We start from the raw sequence: 19,689 nt of genomic DNA, 5'->3' as shown, positions 1-19,689 counted from the left end.
AGATGGTGCCCGCAGCCCTTTCCTGCTCCCCGCCCAGGCCCTGTGGCCGCACATGGTCCCAAGCCCTACGCACTGCCACAGCTAGGCAGCAACCCTAGCCTGCCCAACTCCCTTCCTCCCTCCCTCCCTCCCTCCCTATTGGGGCTCAATCCCCACCTCTGCCAGACTTACCTGTGGGGAGCTGTTCTCCAGGCTGCCATGTGCCTGTGCCCATGCACATGTACACATGGCGCCCCCTGTCTGCCTTCCCTCTTCCTGCTCCCCCCCACCTCTTGCAGGCTGGAGCTCTGCCAGCCTACAGGAAGCTCTTTGCAAAAGTGCAAAATCTGAGTGTTTCTCCGTTAAAATTAAAAATCTGTGTTTTTCCCTTGGTTAAAGGGGGAAAAAAATCTGTGTCCCATCCCCCCCATGGGAAACAGAAAACCCAGATCCCTGCTCATGTGTCACATTAGTAGTTCTATTTGATGTATAGAAATAACGAAAAAATGTAGAAGCCTACAGTTTAGATACAAACTTAGATCTGACACTGTTGAATAATAAGAAATTCAATTTGAATCCATGCTTACAGTGAGATGATACACAAATAGTTAAATCGCACTGTTGGAGAAAACTAATACTGGAGAAAGTAGTGCTTCTGTTTCTTCTCTTAACTGAGACCATACTTTTTTGAGGCCTTTCTCATTTGCCAAGGTCAGTTGTGTGTGAACTTCTGAACTTGCTTCAAATGTTGGGACAGTTTTCAAAATGCTGCAGTTGTCAAGCTCACTGAGTTGAGATAACCACTCCAAAAGTTCGGGTGAAATAAGCCTACAAATCTTCTGGAGGAGCAGATGTCCACAGATAAGAAAAAAAGTGACATACGTACTTAGGGAATAAGTGAAGGATGTTCAGCCTATCAAGGCTCTTCTAATTTTAAAAAAGTGTAAAAAGATTAATGTTAAAGCAGCTCTGCTTGAGGAATAAATGAGAACTGCACAGGTTTAAGAGTATTTTGGGTGAAACTCGGCTCTGTACTGACCTTACTCACAATTTTTATTGAACTTACTGTTGAAATGTAGTTACTGCTGGATTTCACTCATCCTGTAAGCACCTAGGGCTTCATTCAGTGGTCACTGAAATCAATGGTAAAGCTCCCTTCAGTTTCAGTGGCAGGCTGAAGCAGGTCACTGTCCTTTATTGTTTTGGGGAATGTGTGTGACTTAAAAATTTGATACATAAGTGTAAAAAAAAAAAATTTTTTTTAAATCATGTTTTGGCTCCCAGGACAAGTTCTCTGTCTTTGCCCATGCACAAGGGAAACCTTAAGAGATTCTTTCATTTAAGACTTCTTTTCTCATCTTCCACTGTATTTAACCAGCAGCTGAGCTGGATAGCAGTGCACATAGTATTTCTGTTTGATTTCCTTTTTAGTAAGTCTTCCTTTTCATTTAGTCACTCAGAGGGAATATATACTTCCATCATTTCCATCTCTGAATTTCTGATGACTGATGCATGATTAATTCTGCCCTTTTCCTGACTGGCAGTCTCTTCTTTAAAAACAAGCCTCTGAAAGTTAAGCATCTCCATATAATGGAAATGCTAGTTACAGAAGCTAGGAAACCCCAAACCTAGGCAAGCTTACTGGATTTCTGTTTTTGTTGCTAATGCAAAGCCCAAAGTTGAATGCCAGAATCATACCCTCTGTTTCAATGGGTTTCTTCCCATGCACACCAGCATTATGCTCTGCCTTACCTTTTGTACTCTAACGAACATGGAATTGCAACCTTCAACCTCATTTCCAGCAGTTGTGAGACTGTCAGGATTGGTGCCTTCTAGAAGTTCACCGAGTAACTGACTGGCCCTTTCCCCCCACTGTCTAGCATCTTCATGTTAATCTCCTTCACCACACAAGAAAGCATCTTCAGAAAACAAATTGAGGCAGGATTCTTGTGGGCTTCTGCAGCAGTTGCCAATGCATATTCTAGGATCAGGATCCTGTCCTTATTTTTTTGATTACTATATTACATTTTACGACTTTGCAGCCTGTGAAAGTCTTTGGCAGCTTTTTTAAAAACAGCCATTTCTTTTGATCTGCATTTCATTTGCCACTCAACAAAATTCAGAGTTTCTGCGAATGTTCAGAAAAACTATTCAAAAGAACCTTCAGCTCTTTTAATATATTAGACTTGATTCTGCTCTCTCACTGATTTAACACCAATGTAACTCTCATGATGTCAGTGACATTAGAATTAGGCCAATGCTATTTCACTTGAAAAGTGGTACATTCTGGCAAAGTAATAAATGCTTTTAAAAACCAGGCTGAGAAACTCACGCTGGCAAACCAACTTCTCTCCCATTTTAGTCCTGCCCTTACCCAATATTCATCTATCCCACGTCGTGACGAGAGGAGCCAGCTCACGGCCCGTCAAGAGACTGGCCTGCTCCTTTGTCCTTGGGCCAACCGCCCGCCTCTTTCACCTGCCATGCCTTGATAGCCTGTTGTTTTGATGGTAATAGGTGGGAGGCTGCCCTTCAGTCCACTCTGATGTCAAGGGCCTGATGTACATACTCCAACCACCCCTACATACGTTCCATTCCTCACAGATGTTTCCTCCAACTAGGTAGCACTGGGACCCAAGCTCTCCAGAGTCTCATGTGTGACTCTCACTCCCCACCAGAGCTAGAGGTCCTAGCACCCTCGCAGGTTTTCAGGCCTAGCACCTGACCTCTCTACTGGTACACACACCAGGCCTTCCATATCCGACCTAGCATCCAGCCTCCAGTCAAGTGTCTCACACCAGGTCGTGTCAACTGCCTCCTCTACCCCCTCTATGCCTCACAACTGCACCCCACAACTCAGCTGCCTCTCAACACCACCCCAGACTCAGGGCCACACTGCTCCACCCCCTCTCAGGGTCACACTGCACTACCCTACCATTTGGGCTTGTGGTCAACCACCCCCATAGGCTCAGGTGGCACTCCACTTGCTATGCCTGGCCCACCACTCCACCCTCTTACTCAGGGCTCAAGGTAGAACACCTCTGCAGGCCAGGTAGCATTCTTCTGCTGTGCCTGGTCCACCTCCAGGGTTCACCACCCCACAGGGCTCAGGTGCAGTTACTCTGCATGCCTGGCCGTGAACTGCCTCCAAAGCCCACCAAAAGGTGGAGGTAGGGGTTTAAGCAAGATGGCCCTCAAGCCTGGCATTTAAGTTGCCCTTCCCCACCACAGGCAGGACCACCAGGCCTCCCTATCCTTGCAGGGTACAGTTTTAGGTCACATCCAGGACCAATGAGGCCTCACCATTACCTCCAAGATATTCCTGAAACAGGAGCTCCACCAGGTAATGTTACTCCCAGCCCTCCTGGGCACAAACTACTCTGCTCTTATATCAGAGCTCTCCAAAATGGCAGCCCTCGTCAGACACCTGGTGGCTGGCTGCTCCAGCCCTTAAAGTGATGGAGCACTGAAGCTGCTCTGTCATATGCATCTATTTCTTCCCATATCTAGGAGGAGGGACTGTAAGTTTCTGGAAACTTTTGACTAACTTGTGTTGAAGCAGGGGCGGGCAAAATGCAGCCCACAGGCCACATGTGGCCCACCAGGCTATTTGATCCAACCTGCGGGGCCCCTAAAAAAATTAGAAAACTAATATTTATCTGCCCTGGTTGCCTGTTGTGCGGCCCTCAATGGCTTGCCAAAACTCAGTAAACAGCCCTCCACCCAAAATAATTGCCCATCTCTGTCAGTTGAAGTATAATCGGCTGTACATGAAGTATCCCTTTTCTATGCTGTCTCTAGCACTAGCGCATACAAAGATGCAATTAAATTGAGAGGGGAAGAGGAAATTTAAAAAATGTTAAGTTTTAAAATGAGAACTCCTGAACTGCACAATAGTTGAGGCAAGGCACTTGTGACTGGTAGTAGATAACTGTCCTGAGTATGGAAACTTGTCAGCTGCGACCTGATTTTACAGGGCATTACAGTTGTGTTGCTCATCAGAGAAAGTAGAATGATAGTGTATATTTTCACTTGAATTTTAGTTTCAGCACAGATAACCTAGTGAGATCCAAAGAGGGAAAGGGCCTCTTCTGATCATGGATGTCCGCAGGACAATTCAGATATCGGAGCTATTCAGTAATTTCAGATTGTTTTAGCTTTTGGTTCAAAACCTGAATAAACTTTTAAAATGAAAATGTTTTCTTCATAACAAGTTACAACTAATCTGACAAAAATGTGTATTTTTCAGCTACCCACATGAAAGGGGGGGGGGGGAACAGAATTTAAATATATCTCTGAATCACAGATTCTGTAGCAAGCAGGTTTCCCAGGGTGAGATGCAGTGTCCCTTGGCAAGAGTTTCTTTGCCTTTACATTTTTCCTTTGCCTTCACCTCATTACTCTTAGCTGTACATAAATGTCTACTTTTAACCCTACCTCCAATGCAACTAGTAGAGCCATCTTCTAGAATTCCCCTATAGTCTTCATGAACCACCTTCTTCATCCTGTTCATGTCTGCTGTTCTTTCCATGAGATCATCCCATCTCTCAGCTTTCTTTTTTATTCTTCTCCCCATCTACTTTACATTCTCTTTTCTGCCTTCAAATCACCAACTTTCTGTTTTAAACTTCATGCTCTTCCTCTCAACACTTTTCCTTACCCTTGTATTGCTCTTAATGCACCTTGCATACCTGAGAAGGCAGAAATCATCCAAGGTAGGAAGTATAGTTTTTCACACTGTCTTTAGGGAGCACCTGTATGATTTCATGGTGTCCTTTCAGACCTCTGATATACAATATTCATTTTCATTCACAAAACATGGATCCTTTCAAAAAGTTCCACAGGTAGATTTTTTTATCCCAGGAATTGTGAATGAATTTGAAATGTACTAGACCGGTAATTAGGAATTGCTCTGTGCTGAGTTTTTAAGAGATAAGAGATGGTGATAGGCTGCTCAGCTGCTATAGTCACTGTGCTGTACTAACAATGACAGAATCCAGGTGTCAGTCTGTGGAAGTTGTTTCTTTTGCATCTCATGTGTCTGGCTCTGGGCCCAGCTTTGCAGGCAGTTGTGTTGGCAGTTCTGGAGCTTCCCCTATGACTTTGTAATATGTTTGAATTAGAAATGGAATTTCTTGAGTTTTTCCTCCTTCATAATATTTTCCCTTAGTTATGTTTCTTTCTTTTTCTGTGTGTATTTTATATGTAGATTAACCCCTTACAGTCAGAAATTGATACATGGTTCCTAGTACAATAACTTGGTGTGAATGGATTAAAGAATATTAAGAGATGGTACTCAAAATCAGTTGTTGAAAAGGAGCCCATAGAAATTGTCTTTGTTTTCCTTGTGCAGGTGATTTTATTGCTAGAGAAAACAAATATTTTTCTTATGCCTAGATTATTGAGGAGTAATCTGGCCAGTATACAGAGAGACTGTGTTTCTGTCTTGGGTGGAACTCCACTGCAACTCTGCATGCACTGCTTTTTGAGTCTCTGTGACTTGTCACTGGAGTTGTACCTGGCCACAGGAGATTTGCTTATGAACTGTTTATATCTCAATTTTCACTAAGCAGCAGCTGATATAAAAAAAACGGCATGTACAAAACAAAGCTCTTGACCTTTGTAGAACAGATATCTACTCCAGCTTAGGTGGATGGAGTACTGAATACAAGTGAAAACTGTATGACTTTGTGAAACTTGGACAAGCAAACAAGAGCACAGCACTGTTGAATAGTGATGTTTTTCTTGTTCAGTTGTCTACAGCAATAAATTCCTTTCTGCAAGCAATATTCATGTATGCACTCCTAATCTATAAGCAAAGACTTTATTCATTCTGTATTTTTGTTTTACACTGTTAATTTGTGTTGTAACTTTTATTTATATTTCTGTGTATATTTATCTGTCTTTTGGTTTGCTTTACCAAAAAGTAAATAGACAGTCTGAGAAAAAAAATCATAATGGAAATTTCTTTAGTTGATATCTGCTTAATTGGGTATGTGGGTGTTCCAAACCTCAGGGACAGATCCTGAGATCTTTATTCAGTTTTGTCTCAGTCCTTTCAGAGCAAACTGCCATTGATTTTGCTGGGAGGTTGCTTCAATAGGATTTACTAAAAACTGGGTAACTCCTGAGCATATTGATATGGAGAGGAGTAGAAGACCACGTTCTCACTGAGGCAAGTTCAGTTGTGCTTCTCCTGCACAAAATAGAGGCAACTTCACATGCAGTTTGTGATGTTTCAGCTGCAAACAGTTGAAAAGAGACTGGAAGAATCAGTTGGGCTCCACTGGATTCTCTCTACCTCTACCTCCTTTACAGGTGGCAGGAGAAAAAAAACCATGATGACCATACAAAAGTTAAGGTATCCTGAGACTGCAAATATAAACTCAGCCTTTTATACACTGTAGAACGTATCCCCGCATATAAATGCATTCTGAAGTACATGGGACTGCCAGGAATGTTGCTCTTGTAACCAGTGTCAGTGAGATCCAGTGGATCCCTCTGGGTCTGCAAAGATCTTCAGAGTTGATGAGTATGGAACTTAACTTCTGCCACAGAAGCTAAACCTAGCCCCTTGCCTTTCCCCACAAAAGAAAAAGGAAGAAACTCCAGAGAGTAAAACTCGTGGGCCTTGTCCACACAAGCATGGACATTTGATTCCTCAGGTACACCTTGTGCCACCACTAGTTGTTCCCAGGGAACACCTGTGCTACCTGCACGCCTTCTGGTGTGCAGCAGATTGCCTCGGGTGGGGTAAGGGAGGCTGCTACCCCTGCGCGGGGGCACTGTGCTGACCCCAGCAGCCTTACATGGGGTTCTGCAGGCTCCCAGGGCTGTAGCAGTGGCAATCTTGCAGCAGTGTGGCCCCAGCCAACCCAGCTCTGGTTTTGAGTAGCATACGCTGCCCCCGCATGCACCGCTCCACTTTTTTTGTGCAGATTTTTTTGACCACAGGGATCAAAAAAACCCTGTGTTGCTCCCTTGCAATGCGGCGAATATGTGATATGTGGCGCTGCATACATGTCTGAAGCACCACATACTGCACAGCTGTGCTCATCTGGACGCAGCCATGGAGTTTAGCTAGTTTTCACATATCCACAAATAAGGGAATGTATTTGTGAGTAAGGGCTCTGGATCTGGGTTATATAAAATAAGAAAAACACCAGGAACTGTGTGAATGACTAGAAAGTAAAATATACAAGGAACAAGGATGAAATGATACTTTTCCCATGGCTGCCAGTATATACTTGAGATTTAACATCCACCTGTAAGAATAGCATTAAGAAACAACTACTTAGTAGTTTCCTTGTAACGTGTTGTGGCCTTGTTCACTCACATACTTGCACACCAGTAGCAAAGAATAATGGATGCCAGTGTGTCACACAAGATGTCTTCACATGGTGGTTGGTTAAATTAATATACTTGCTCAGTTATTTGTCCAGAGAGGTTTGAACCACCAGCCAAGTCACCAGGCAAATTTCATGATATTTGTGGTGCCCAGTTTTGGCAGCCTATCAAAATAATGACCATGAGATGGGGAAGAGTCCAACATATGAATGAATAATTCATAATTGTGGTGGAATGTTACTGTGTGCTGGAAGGTCACTTTGTGCTCTAAAATTATGCTCTCAAAACATTGCAAACTTTGCTTCACCTCCTATTGAATCGAAGGCAGAAGCAGCTATGGGAAAAATCTTTCTTAAAAATCCCAAGAATTTTACTTGTTTTGGCATGATGCTGCCTAAGGTAATTTGAGAAAAAGATTAACTTTGCCAGGCCTTCGCATGGACACAAGGTTCAGAATACATTTTAGAGCATTAGACTATTTGACTTTTGCTTGGACAAAATGCTTGAAATGTGTACTTTTCTTTAGCTTAAAGAGCCTAGGTCTAATGCATTGAGTTAGATTCTCAAAGAGATGAAGCTGGGCTACATGTTAGCAGTATCAGGTAGTTCCTTGTCAAATTACTGGCTTCTGAAGGGTACTGAGCAGTTGCTGCTCCCAGTGGTTCTAATAGAAGTGCGGATGCTCAACCCTTCTGAAAATCCAGCCCAATGCTGATATTCATAGCTGTTCATTTGGAGTCAAATTATTTATTTTTTTCCTTAGAAGCTAATACAGTTACACACCTTAAATGTAGGGCGGAGCAAAACAATGTAGAGTTGGCATAAGCTGAAGCCATCTTAGTAAGAGGCTATTAATATTATACTACAAAAATGATCCATGTATGTAAAGCACTGCATATTATCACTTCCTGTTTATTCAGATTCACAGTACACTAGGCTACCAACTTTGTTGCTACAGCAGTTTATATCTGGAATACCAAAGCCATGGATGTAAATCTGTTAGAATATTTTCTGTCATTGCCTCAGACAGTTTAGAGTGTAAATTGATAAGCCATGATGTGGACTAGCAACTGATGTGGAAAAAGAATACATAACTGTGTACATACTGTTTATAAAACTGCGCAGCACATTTTACACCTATTGCTTTGCTATTGTTTCACTAAGTGGCACATACTTCTTTGGAGATTGTTGTGACAAATATTTGTATGATCAGTCGTATGTAGTGGATGTCTGTCATGGTTCTTGAATCTGCCATACATATAAAAACACACAGGGCTCGGTACATAAAGTTTTCAAGTTAGCAGGTATGTGGAGCTGCATTATCCCATTGAAAGTGCCGAGAAGGAAGGAAGGCCTGTTTCCAAGAATTAACCAGAGTAGGGAGAAGGAAACCATTTGCACATCCTCCACCCATTTCCATACTGGAGCTTAAGCAGCAGGAAGATTACAGCCAAACATCCCTGATGCAGGTGAGAGAGCTCTTCTCTGGCAAATTGCAACCATGAAATGGTAACTCAGACATTGCCAGCACTGTTAGTGAGCTCAGATGGACAAGGAAAAGAACACTAGGCAAGATGTAGGGGAGGAAAACTGAGCTTTCTCCAAGACCAATAGTGTGCTACTACCGCCAACATCAGAATATGTAGTATTTGTAGTGGCTAATGGCTATGTCTCTATTAGATGCCACCTTGCATCTTGTTTTGGTAACTAAGTTTACAGCATGTATTGCATTCCAAAAACTGCCCAAAGAGAGAGACAGCAAGTAGTAACGGTAACATCTAATTCTTGCAGTCTATCTGTGGTTTGTTTCTTTGATGAATCTCACGATCTCTCTCCATAAAGCTAAACAAAATAGTGGTATCTGTTTTCACAGCCATCTGGGACTTTCTACTAGTTTGTTGTGAATCTCTCTGGAGTTTTAGTCAAAAATAGGTATAATATCTTATTGTATTACAAACAGACAAGTACATCAAGCAAATGTATGTGCATCTCATACAGGACAGTCACTTTCACATTGCTTTTGCAAAATGGAATGTTATGGGGTGATGCTGTTTTTTTTAAATACAATAGAAAAGAGTGTGTTTTTTTTAACTGTGCTTTAAAAGTGCAAGGTGGGTGCATCTACTTGGGATGTTTACTGCAAAGTTGACTAATTAGCTTCAGAGTAAAACGTTGCCATCTACATGTGCGGTGCTATTAGAATGAAGTAAACTAATTAACTCTGCTGTAAGATAGTACTGCCAGACACAAGTACTATCCTACAGCGGAGTTATTTACTCCGACGCAAGGCACATGTAGATGCTGACAGGACTGACTGGGATACGAGGGTGCTTCAGTGTGGAAGCTGCCTGCTGGTTAGCCCCTCACTGAGGCACCCTTGGGCCCCAACCAGCTCCTCTGCAGCATGTTGAGCTGGGTCAGAGCAGCCCCAGGCTGGCAGGCTAGCCCCCTGGGCCCTCTGCCAGCCAGAGCTGGTCTGCCCTGGCTCAACTTGCTGCAGTCTGGGGAACATGCAAATATGACACCCAGGAGCAGTAAATTCTGGTATGAACTGAGCTGGAGTTTCTTTAGCTACATTAATTGCATGTGTAGATTTACCCTCTGTATACTACTGTTCTGAGTGTTTTTAAGTGACTGCTTTTTCTAACAACCATTGAAGGTTCAGATCATTAATTTCTTTCCTTAACCTATATTTATGCAGCAGAAGTTTTCCACTGCAAGGTAAATTCTGCACTGTTTTGTTATAAAACCATGTAAAACCCTGTTGTCCTCAATTTGACTTCCAAACCTTAAGGATACATTTTTCGTACAATAAACAAGAAAAAAGTATACATTTAATTATCTTCTATTGTATCTTATTAAAATGATTTGTATGGCTCTGTCTTTTCCTTTAAACAGCACTTTGAATAAAAGCACATAGAGCATATATTCATCAACCAATGGCTTGTTTTCATACTTATGATAGTTTTCAAATGGGATAGAAATAAAGTTATATAGCATGTTAAAGAATACAATTAATTCTCAAAAGCAGCATAACTAAAAGTATGCCTGATCCACTAGCTTTAAATCTTGTTACCAATCCAAGCAAAACCTTAAAAGGTGGTACAGTTATAGATGGGTCAAAACCACGAAAGGATACAAGGTTTTCAGTTTATGTTGGAAGCATCCTGTGAGAATTACAAGTTCACCTGAAGAAAATCTTACCCCTAATATATTTCTTTATTTTTTCAGGCCACTTTTTCGTGGAAATTCAGATGTTGATCAGCTAGGAAAAATCTTTGAGTAAGTAATAACTTGCTGCATTATGTCAATGGCTGTCTAGCTTTGAAACACTTTGAGGTTTCTTTGACACATTTTTTATGGAGTAAAGTGACTACAATAAAGTATTCCTAGAACATATTTCTTATTGTTGCTATACCGTAACATAATATTTCCTTGTATTCTGTGTCAGAGTGGGAAGAGGAAGCAGCATGGAATATAGTTTTGCAGAACTAACAGTCATTGTCAGGAAGTTATAACAGACTTCTGGGGGATTTTTTTTTATCTTTTAACATATCGTCCATATACCATTCACACAATTTCTTAGAAGGAAAAGTACCTTTAAGTCACCTTAACTGCCAAATAAAAATAGAGATTTAGCTACTCAATGTTTTATTCATTTATGGATTTCATAAAGCAGAATCCCTCAGAAATGTTCATTATTAAGGAGAAATATAGAAACTGCTAAATAAAGATATCCATGTACAGAAAAGATTTCAGATTAAAAATAAATTATATATCCAGTAGTGATAGGTTAAAAATAGGTTAAAGCATTTTAAAACTTTGCTTGTTTTGTTTTGCACGGTAACTCCTCTTCAGAACCATAGTTTCTGATGATCTTACAGAGTGCCGTGGAAATTTGAAGCCTCTTGTAATGTCTTATAGTAATACTGGACTGGGTTATGGCCATCAGACCCATGCATGGCTCTTACTTTTCCTGTACAAAATGAAGGCTCATTTGTCTCTGCAGCACTGTCCTCCCCTTCTCATGGATGGAGCACAGGCTTCCAGGCATCTGGATGGGAGAGAGAACTATGCAGGCCAAAGGAAGGAATAGGCAGGGAGGTCAGAGTGAGACTTTGGTCTCCCCTATTTCCTGCCCTGCGTATATTTCAGAGAGAAGCTTCTAAGGAAAGAGCCCCAGTTGAGTAGGTCTGGTAATGAATGTGTCTGCTTAACTACTTGTCCAGTTCTAAAATCATAACAGAACAATTTCTAAAGATTTTCATTATTTAATATAAGGTTCCTAAATTGCAGGTCTTGATTTCACCCAGCTGACTTCCCTTTCCTGCCTACCATACCAGTCTATGTGACTCACTAGCGTGGTTCATTTGTCATGCACTGAATAACTCTTCCTGCACAATCCAGAAAAATCCATCCTCTATGGCTTGCTTTTTCTTGTTCTGGCAAAATTTCCCCTCCATGATTTCTTTATATAGTGCTTCATCTAACGAAGACTATTTCATTACACACAACAGATGCTAATCATGTTAAAAGCATGGATGAGACAGTTCTTAAGATTCCAAATTTTTTGGTAACATTTCAGGGGCAGAATACCAGAATGAATTGGGATAGAATTAAACACACAACAGCTGGCAGCAGCCTCCCCTAGTTGTACTGTTCATCCATCTCTAGTGTGTGAGATTACCTGTGTGGAAAAGAATTCAACCATTAATCAGGAAGAGAAAACACCATGCTAATTTTAGTTAAGAGAAGAAATTCCCTATTACATATTCTGCTTAAAGAGAAAATCTGCCTTGCCTATTTTGTGTGACTCTAATATGTCAGATTCTTCTTCTTTGCTTTTTATGTGAAGTAATATTTTGTTTTCTGTTCTCACAGTTGGACACCTCCAACATCTAGGCACAGGTCTTGCCTTTATGAGGGGGTCTATTACTTGCTAAGGTTGTGAATCATTTTCCAGGCTAATTTGGACAGAAAGCTGGTTTAGGACATTCTGGACTGACACCTTGTTTCCCCAGATAACTAAGCCATGTTCTGTTTGCTCCATGTGACCAACTCTTAGTTACCTGAGTCTGAGTTTCACATAAAAACTGGGCAAGATGCTTAGGGTAGAGTCCAGAATGCTTCTGTCCTTTCCAAATGCCATCAGTTCAACACCGTGTATGCTTACAGATTTGAGCCCAGATGCTGTGGTGTTCTGAGACACTCAGCTCTATAACTGAGGCTGATGAAAAGTGCTCAACATTTTTTAGAAGCAGGTTGAGCCTGAGAGATTTTGATGCCCAGCCTAGCAATATTTACTAATAACTCCCACATCTATCCTCTCAGTTTGTTGAGAGGTGAAGCAACCATCTCTGAAATGCTCCAAAACTTGGTTGGCCAAATGGTGGTGCGGCTAGCAGTCAGACCAGCAATAGGGGAATCTAGTCATACATCAAGTCTTTAAAAATAGTCATATTCTCCATAACACACACAAAAACCCAAAGCTAACCAGACACAGCTGAACGAGAACAAGTTACATATTTCATTACCATTTAAGCCTTCTGTCAGACCTCCTTAGTTCTACTAAGTCTACTGAACCCACATTAAGACTTAACACAATGAACACTGTGGGATGAGCCCACAGTGTTTGTTCATTGTGTTAAGTCTTAACATGGGTTCAGTAGACTTAGTAGAACTAGTCATGTATATGACACTACACACATGGATAAATATTTGTAGTGTTGAAGTACTAAATTGCAAGGTGTTCGGAGTAAGACTCATAGCATCTCATATGTGAGAAACTCCCTGTACGTTTCACAATCCATAAATATTAGATGAGGATGAAATTTAATTTTGCCAACAAATCCAGTCCCCTCTTTGCCAAGAATTGCCAGCCTTTAGATAAGGCACAAGAAAAAAAAAACCAAGATGTCAATGGCTGTATGCTTGTAGTCATGCTGTTCCTTTCTAGTAGTATTAGTCTGTAGAAACTTTTTACATGCTAGGAGCTAAATACAACTCTTACCCTTGTCTACATGTGGTGTAATTAAATGGAATAACTCAGGATTTACACTACAGAAAGGGAGAATTTTTATTCTGTGCCTAGTACAAAGCACTACTAGAGAAAAGAAAGGCAATACTGAACCCTAGTGGCATTTCTAGTGCAAACCCTTAATACTTACTGAAACTATTTTTTTGTTTTCATCCTACAGTTGTGCAACTGTCATGGTTTCCCAGTTGAATCTCAGTCTTATGTGCTGTAAAATTCAGCTGTAAAAATTGACTTTTGCCTAAAAATTAGCAGGTCAGGTGTGGCTAATGGGTCTCTACCAGCATTTCCATGAGAAACCCCTTTTTCATTACTTGATATCTCTGTCATAAATATTAACTGTAGACATAAACCTGTGTAGAGACATGATCAAAAAAGAAAATTTGTACATTTAAAAGAAACTTCAAAAAGTATTTTGTCAAGTTTTTAGAAATTAGTGAGATCATTTCATAGACATAAACTCTATATTACCTTCTGGGTGCTTCTACATGTGCACTTTAATGTGCAATAGTCTATTTTACTGTACATTAAAGCATCACAGACAGAAACATGCAATTATGCTAATGCACAATATAATACTGTGTGTTGTGTCACTTAAAAATGTGTGATTTCAGTACTGCGCATTATGGCAGCCTAATGTGCATTTATTCAGTACCTCAGGGCACTTTTACATGTACGTCAGGGTTGGGAGGGGGCAGTGCTTTAATTGGAGCAGCCCTAATGCACATGTAGATGCGCATTAATGCACATGTAGATGTGCCCTCTGAGTAGAAAATGTAATGAAAATGTTCTGAAATGCAATAAAAATGGATGAGGTGAACACAAAACAAAGGTGAGTGTGTATTGGTTAAAACACCTAACTCCTATAATGCTTTTGAAATGGGAGTTAGGCTTCTATGTTGCTTTTGAAAATTTTAACTTAAACCAACTGAATTACTTATCTTTTGGAAATGCTTACTTGTCCAGTAAGTGTTATAAAAATACTTTACAGAAAAAGATTATTTTTTCCCAGGTAATTCTTAGTTCACCAGTGCGCAGGCACACGCCTTCATGGACATACATCTCTCTTAACCTCCTTTCTTGATCCCAATTCTTGCCTCTCTTTTCCTGAAGTCTTTTGTCTTTGTCACAGTTGTTACAGCAAAAGAAGCTTGCATGGGAATAGGCTCTAAAACCTGCCAAAAATCTCCTTTTAACCACTCCCAAGTGTTGTGTGGTAACATCATATCATAGAGATCTGAGCACATTTCTTCCAGAGAACTCCCAGTCCCTTGTCAACCTGTAGACTCAGGAAACTGAGACTACAGTCAGAATGCTGCCACTGAGCTAGTTTCATAAAGTTTTACCTTGAATATTTAGGGCCCAATTCTGTCATTCTTCTTCATAGTTAACACTGCACAGTACCACTGAAATCCTTAAGCTTACCCAGAGTGAGCTCCCACTCAGTGTGAGCAATGGTTCCAGAATATGCCCCTTAATGTTCATTATAGATGGTCCATGCTGATTTTTAAAATTGTTTTAAATTATACAGATACCAGATTGTTCTGTGAGATTGGATAGACCTGGAACCAGGACTACTTGCTTCAAAAGAGAACAAAGAAAACATAATTTTGGGTCTTGTACAATGAAACAGAGTCATGTGATTTACTTTCCCTTGAAACTAATGTGTGCGCTTATTCTTCACAGTGTAATTGGACTCCCGGAAGAAGAGGACTGGCCAAGTGATGTTGCTCTTCCAAGACATGCTTTCAATCCCAGACCGCCACAGCCCATTGAAAAATTTGTACCGGATATTGATGAGTTGGGCAAAGACTTGATCCTTGTAAGTTTCTGTTACTCTCTGAGCATAACTTAAATGACATCACCCACTCTGCATAGTAACATGTCAAGAAACATGGTTTTTAATTTAATTATATTATTAGATATTGGCTTGAATGTGAATGGAGAAGCCCTAGTTGCATCAGAACCAATGCCAAACCTGTGTGCACGGCTGGTAGAATCTGGAGGACACTCTATGTTCTCTGCCCAGTGTTAGGTCCAGCTCCCTGGGGGTATTATTTATGAATTCCCAAACTGTTTCCTCACACAGAGGACATGCACAAGCAGTACATGGGCTACTAAAGCTTCAAGTTATTCTAGGCTACTATGGCCACATCAAAGTTATTGGAGGGAGGGTTTTTTTCTGCACAATCCCCTATAGAGATTTTTAATTTACTATTTGGGCCGTGACCCAATTCCCAGGGTTTTGCTCTAAGAGAACAGGAATAGATTTAATCATTTTTATCGTACCTGGTTGGTGTGAGTTTAGCAGCGGATTAATCAACTAGACCGATCCAGGCAGGTGCTACATATTCTGGATCAAGCATGCATGTGGAGGGGGAAAAACAGGGTGTGGACAAGCCTTGCACCACTTATCTGACCCATAGGGCCAGATGGGTTTGAGACACCTGTTGTAGAGGATGACAACCTACTACTATCCTCAGTTTTTCTGACAGAGATCTACTTGGTAGATCTAAGGGGTTCACCTTTCTGATAAAAAAAAAAATAGTGGGTTGTGATTATTTGTACTGACATAAACACTTAAGTCATAGACCAGGACCCCATTGTACTGGGTATTGCACAAACAGAATAAAATGACAGCGCACATCCAAAGAGCTCACAATCTAAGTATAAGACTGCTAAACACAGGCAGAGGAGATGCAAAGACAGTACTGGGCAGCATGAGAGGCAGTAATCTGAGCACAGGAGAAGCCTGGCTGGTTGTTGCGGTTTCCCAAGATTCCCCAGGATGGAATTCCTTTTTTCAGCTTGCTTATTTAAAATCCCTAGGAAACAACCACAAGAAACTCCAGGCATTGCAAAGCCAAGCACATGGTAGAAAATGACAGAATTAAGGTTGCCCATGCCCATGCAAACTTAATTCAGTTCCTTTATCTGTATAGATTATGATACAGTCTATAATTGCATAATCCCATATATTTTCCATAAGGCACTGCTGCATTCAGTACACAGAACAGACATTACTTTAGGGAGGCAGCATGGAAGGGTATTATCTGCAGGGTCCTTACTTTATTTGTTAAAGAAGTAGGAAGGTATGTAATGAATGAGGCAGGGCTTTGCAGGAAGAAAATAAATGCCCTGGAGATATAGATTATGTCCCTGCCTCTCATATAGCGCACTAGGCATATAAGGAAACAAATTTTCACAGATTGTCACTTAAGGGCTATGTCACATACAGGCGACCCTCACCATTCGTGGGGGATCCAGTCTGGAGATCCCCCACGAATGGCAAAATCCGCGAATATGGCACTGCGTTCATGAATGTCATGGCAGCTGTGCCCCTGGCGGTGGGGTGGAGAGGGGCACAGCGACAGTGGTAGCGGCAAGCACACAGCTCCCAAGGAGCTCTTGTAAGTGTATTTAAGACACGGGTTCAGCATTCACAAATATTTGAAACTGCAAATGCCGAACCCGCGAATAGCAAGGGTTTCCTGTATGACATTTAGCATATGATAAATGCACTTAAAACATGAGCAACTGTGCATTCAAGCAGTAAAGCATTGCTAAGTGTGCTCGTACCATAGCAAAACTACAACTTTCTGCACAAGAAGTATTTCCAGATCGTATTAAGTAACACCTGTTCAGCTTCTGTTGGACTGCTTCATGGAGATAATATGAGAAATTTGCAGTCCTCATGCAGGCATGACATCAGCCAGGGGCCCCTCTGCTATATCAAGCCATCAGGTGGAATGAGAAAAGCCACACGTCAGTAGGAAGGATCTTGGATTTTTCACTTGTCAAGTTCCTCCAGGATAAAGCTGAAAGCTGTGTCCCCACAGATCTGGAGGGTCTCCACCCCAGCACCTCAGCAGAGTGTGGCGTGAGGGTTGGGACCAGCAATCAGCAAGCTGTGTGTGTTAGAGGTTATAGCAAACGTTACTGTGTGACTGCTCAAAATATGTTCTAACTTTAATACTGCTCAGATTTAACATATACTAAGTGTCCCATGTGACAAGGCCCTTTGTGTCTGTCTCATTGTCTGTGTACTCATCTTAAGACCCTGATTCCAGACTTGCAGAGGTGCTGGACGCTTACAGTGGCAACTGAAGTTTAATGGGACTTATGCTCTGAACACATAAAATGTAACATAGTGCTAAAAACTGTGAAAAATCAGGCCCTAGGCTTCCAAAATTACATGTTAGAATATATGGTTGACCTTAATCTCTGTTTTATTTCCCTGCTTGTAAAATGGGGATAATATCACATCCTTATGTCATAGGAGTATTGCAAAAATTAAGTCGTTTATGTTTGTGAGGGCCAGGATTTTTAGGTGATACCTTTTATTGGGCCAATTACATTTGGAAGCTTTTAAATGCAATGCATTCTCCATCAGGTTTAAGGAAGGGAGCAAGCACAGCAATTGCTAAGAACAATGGGTAAAGTGGTGAAATTGGAGAGAAATTCCCAGGAGTAGCAGACAAACAGTTAGCAAAAGGAAAGATCAATTACTATCAAAAGATAGTAGATCAAGACTATCAAAAGGGAGAAGGGTCATCACCAGCTGTAGTGTGTAGGAAGAATTTCAGAATTAGTATGCAGTTCTTGGTTCTTAGTGTCCAGCCAGCTTATGAATTTTTGTTCCCAAGCTCATCTTTTCAAGGTGTTTGGCACTTCCCTTAAGCACAAGGATAGTGAGATCAGAAAGGGAGTGACTTTTCTGTGAAAAATATGCTCCTACAGAAGTTTGTATGTCTCTGTCTTCTGTATTTTTTCCATGAGAGTTCATTCTAGTACATACGTGGGTGAAACTAAACACAAACTAAGTACTATGGGGGCATTTGATACATTGGATCAGATATACTACATTTTGGGAAAGGCATATGTAGGATCCATGTATTCTGATGGGTTTGTTGTGGGAATGTTTATTGTTGCAGCGATGGAGAAGCATCTTGTTAAGGCAAGTTATGTCCCATTTGATGTCTGTTCCCCAGTGGCGAATTTGCTTTTGATGACAAGTTAGGCAAGGTTAGGGGGTTGTTTGTAAGCAAGGAGTGGAGGGGCTGAGAATATTTCTCTCAAGGTCTGACTTGTGTCAAGTATAGGCTATAATAGTTTGATTCTTGTAATTAGTTGTAGTGTGGTGTGGCAGGTGACCGCCAAGGGTTCAGTCACAGGGAGTTTTTGTATTGTAGCAGGTTACTGCACGTTATGTAGGTGACCCTTTCAAAGATAGCCCGTTGTTGTATATGGGCATGATTTTGGGGTGATTAAGTGGGTGTTGCGAGTATTCTTCTCAAACCAGATGTGGTAGTATCTGAAGGCCTAGTTTTTTGGTGTGCTTGGGATGATCACTAGTTTTGTGGACACGAGTATGGTGGTCTGTGGTTTTTTTATATAGGTTGTCATTTTGGGTGTGGATTGTGGTGTCTAGTGTAAGAGACTGGGGTGTATATGTTCTGACTTAATGATTAGGCCACTGAGGGAAAACAGCCTGAGGCTGGGTCAAAGGGCAGGAGCCATACATACACCAAAGCCAGAGGGAGATCCAGAAGCAGAGTCCACAGCTCCATCCGTGGTCAGGGTCTGGGGGTCAGATGCAGGGTACCAATTCAGGGGAAAATCCACAGGGCAAAGTCCAAAAACAGAGCCAAGCCAGGGTCAGGAGCCAGGAAACAGAACCACAGGAAAATCCAGGGCTCCTATAGATGTGCAGGGAGCCTGCTCTGACACACTGGAAATCCAGCATGTCGGAGCAGACTCGAATAGAGTCTGCTGGAGCACAGAAATGGACACGCTCCAGCAGTCTTCCGCATCATGTGTATCAGCATCCCCGTGCGTCCCCACACTGAAAATATGGCGGCGGGGCGCTTTGAAATAAAGCACATTCAATGAGCTTTAGTTCAAAGCGCCCCACCGCCATTTTTCCAGCCTATGGACACTGATACACATGACACACAGGCACTTTTAATTAGTGTAGCTTCCTAATTAAAATGCCTGGTGCCGCATCCCAAAGCACATGTAAAAATGCCCCCAAAGCCTAAATCCAGAACTAAGCTAAAAACCTGCGTCAGAAACCAGGAGGCTTTCCACAGGAGAATCGTTGACTGGCCTGCAGGCCCAGGGCCCCAGCTGGTGCTAAATGGATAATGAGGTAGTGCTCCCAGCAGCCATCAGGATGCTTACTGCTCCTACACTGAGGCAGAGTTCATTAGCTAGAGCTTGCTGCAGGTGTGACTGCTGCAGTACTTGGCTCAGGCTGGCCAGCCTGCTCAGTCCCTGACAGCACTGGGCCTAGTCTGGTGTGCCTGATTAGTATCCGTGACATCTAA

The 19,689-nt window shown here is 41.7% G+C and overlaps 1 protein-coding gene across 7 annotated transcripts in view; it reads left to right on the top strand.

The window, feature by feature from the left end:
• CDK6 (cyclin dependent kinase 6) overlaps positions 1–19,689 on the top strand; it is a 207,790-nt gene that overhangs the window by 173,335 nt on the left and 14,766 nt on the right. For all 7 annotated transcript variants that reach the window (XR_003091658.1, XR_003091657.1, XM_025191084.1 and 4 more), the window contains exons 6-7: positions 10,558–10,608; positions 15,047–15,182. Coding sequence is in view for 5 of the 7 variants with exons in the window: in XM_025191084.1 (XP_025046869.1) it covers positions 10,558–10,608; positions 15,047–15,182 (187 nt within the window). In the remaining 2 variants the exon portion in view is untranslated. The remainder of the gene's footprint in view (positions 1–10,557; positions 10,609–15,046; positions 15,183–19,689) is intronic.

Source organism: Alligator sinensis, unplaced genomic scaffold (genome assembly GCF_000455745.1).
Source record: "Alligator sinensis unplaced genomic scaffold, ASM45574v1 scaffold1011_1, whole genome shotgun sequence".
In the NCBI taxonomy this organism is placed as follows: Eukaryota; Metazoa; Chordata; order Crocodylia; family Alligatoridae; genus Alligator; species Alligator sinensis.
Note: the sequence above shows the minus strand (reverse complement) of the source record. Positions and strands in the feature narration are given on the sequence as shown.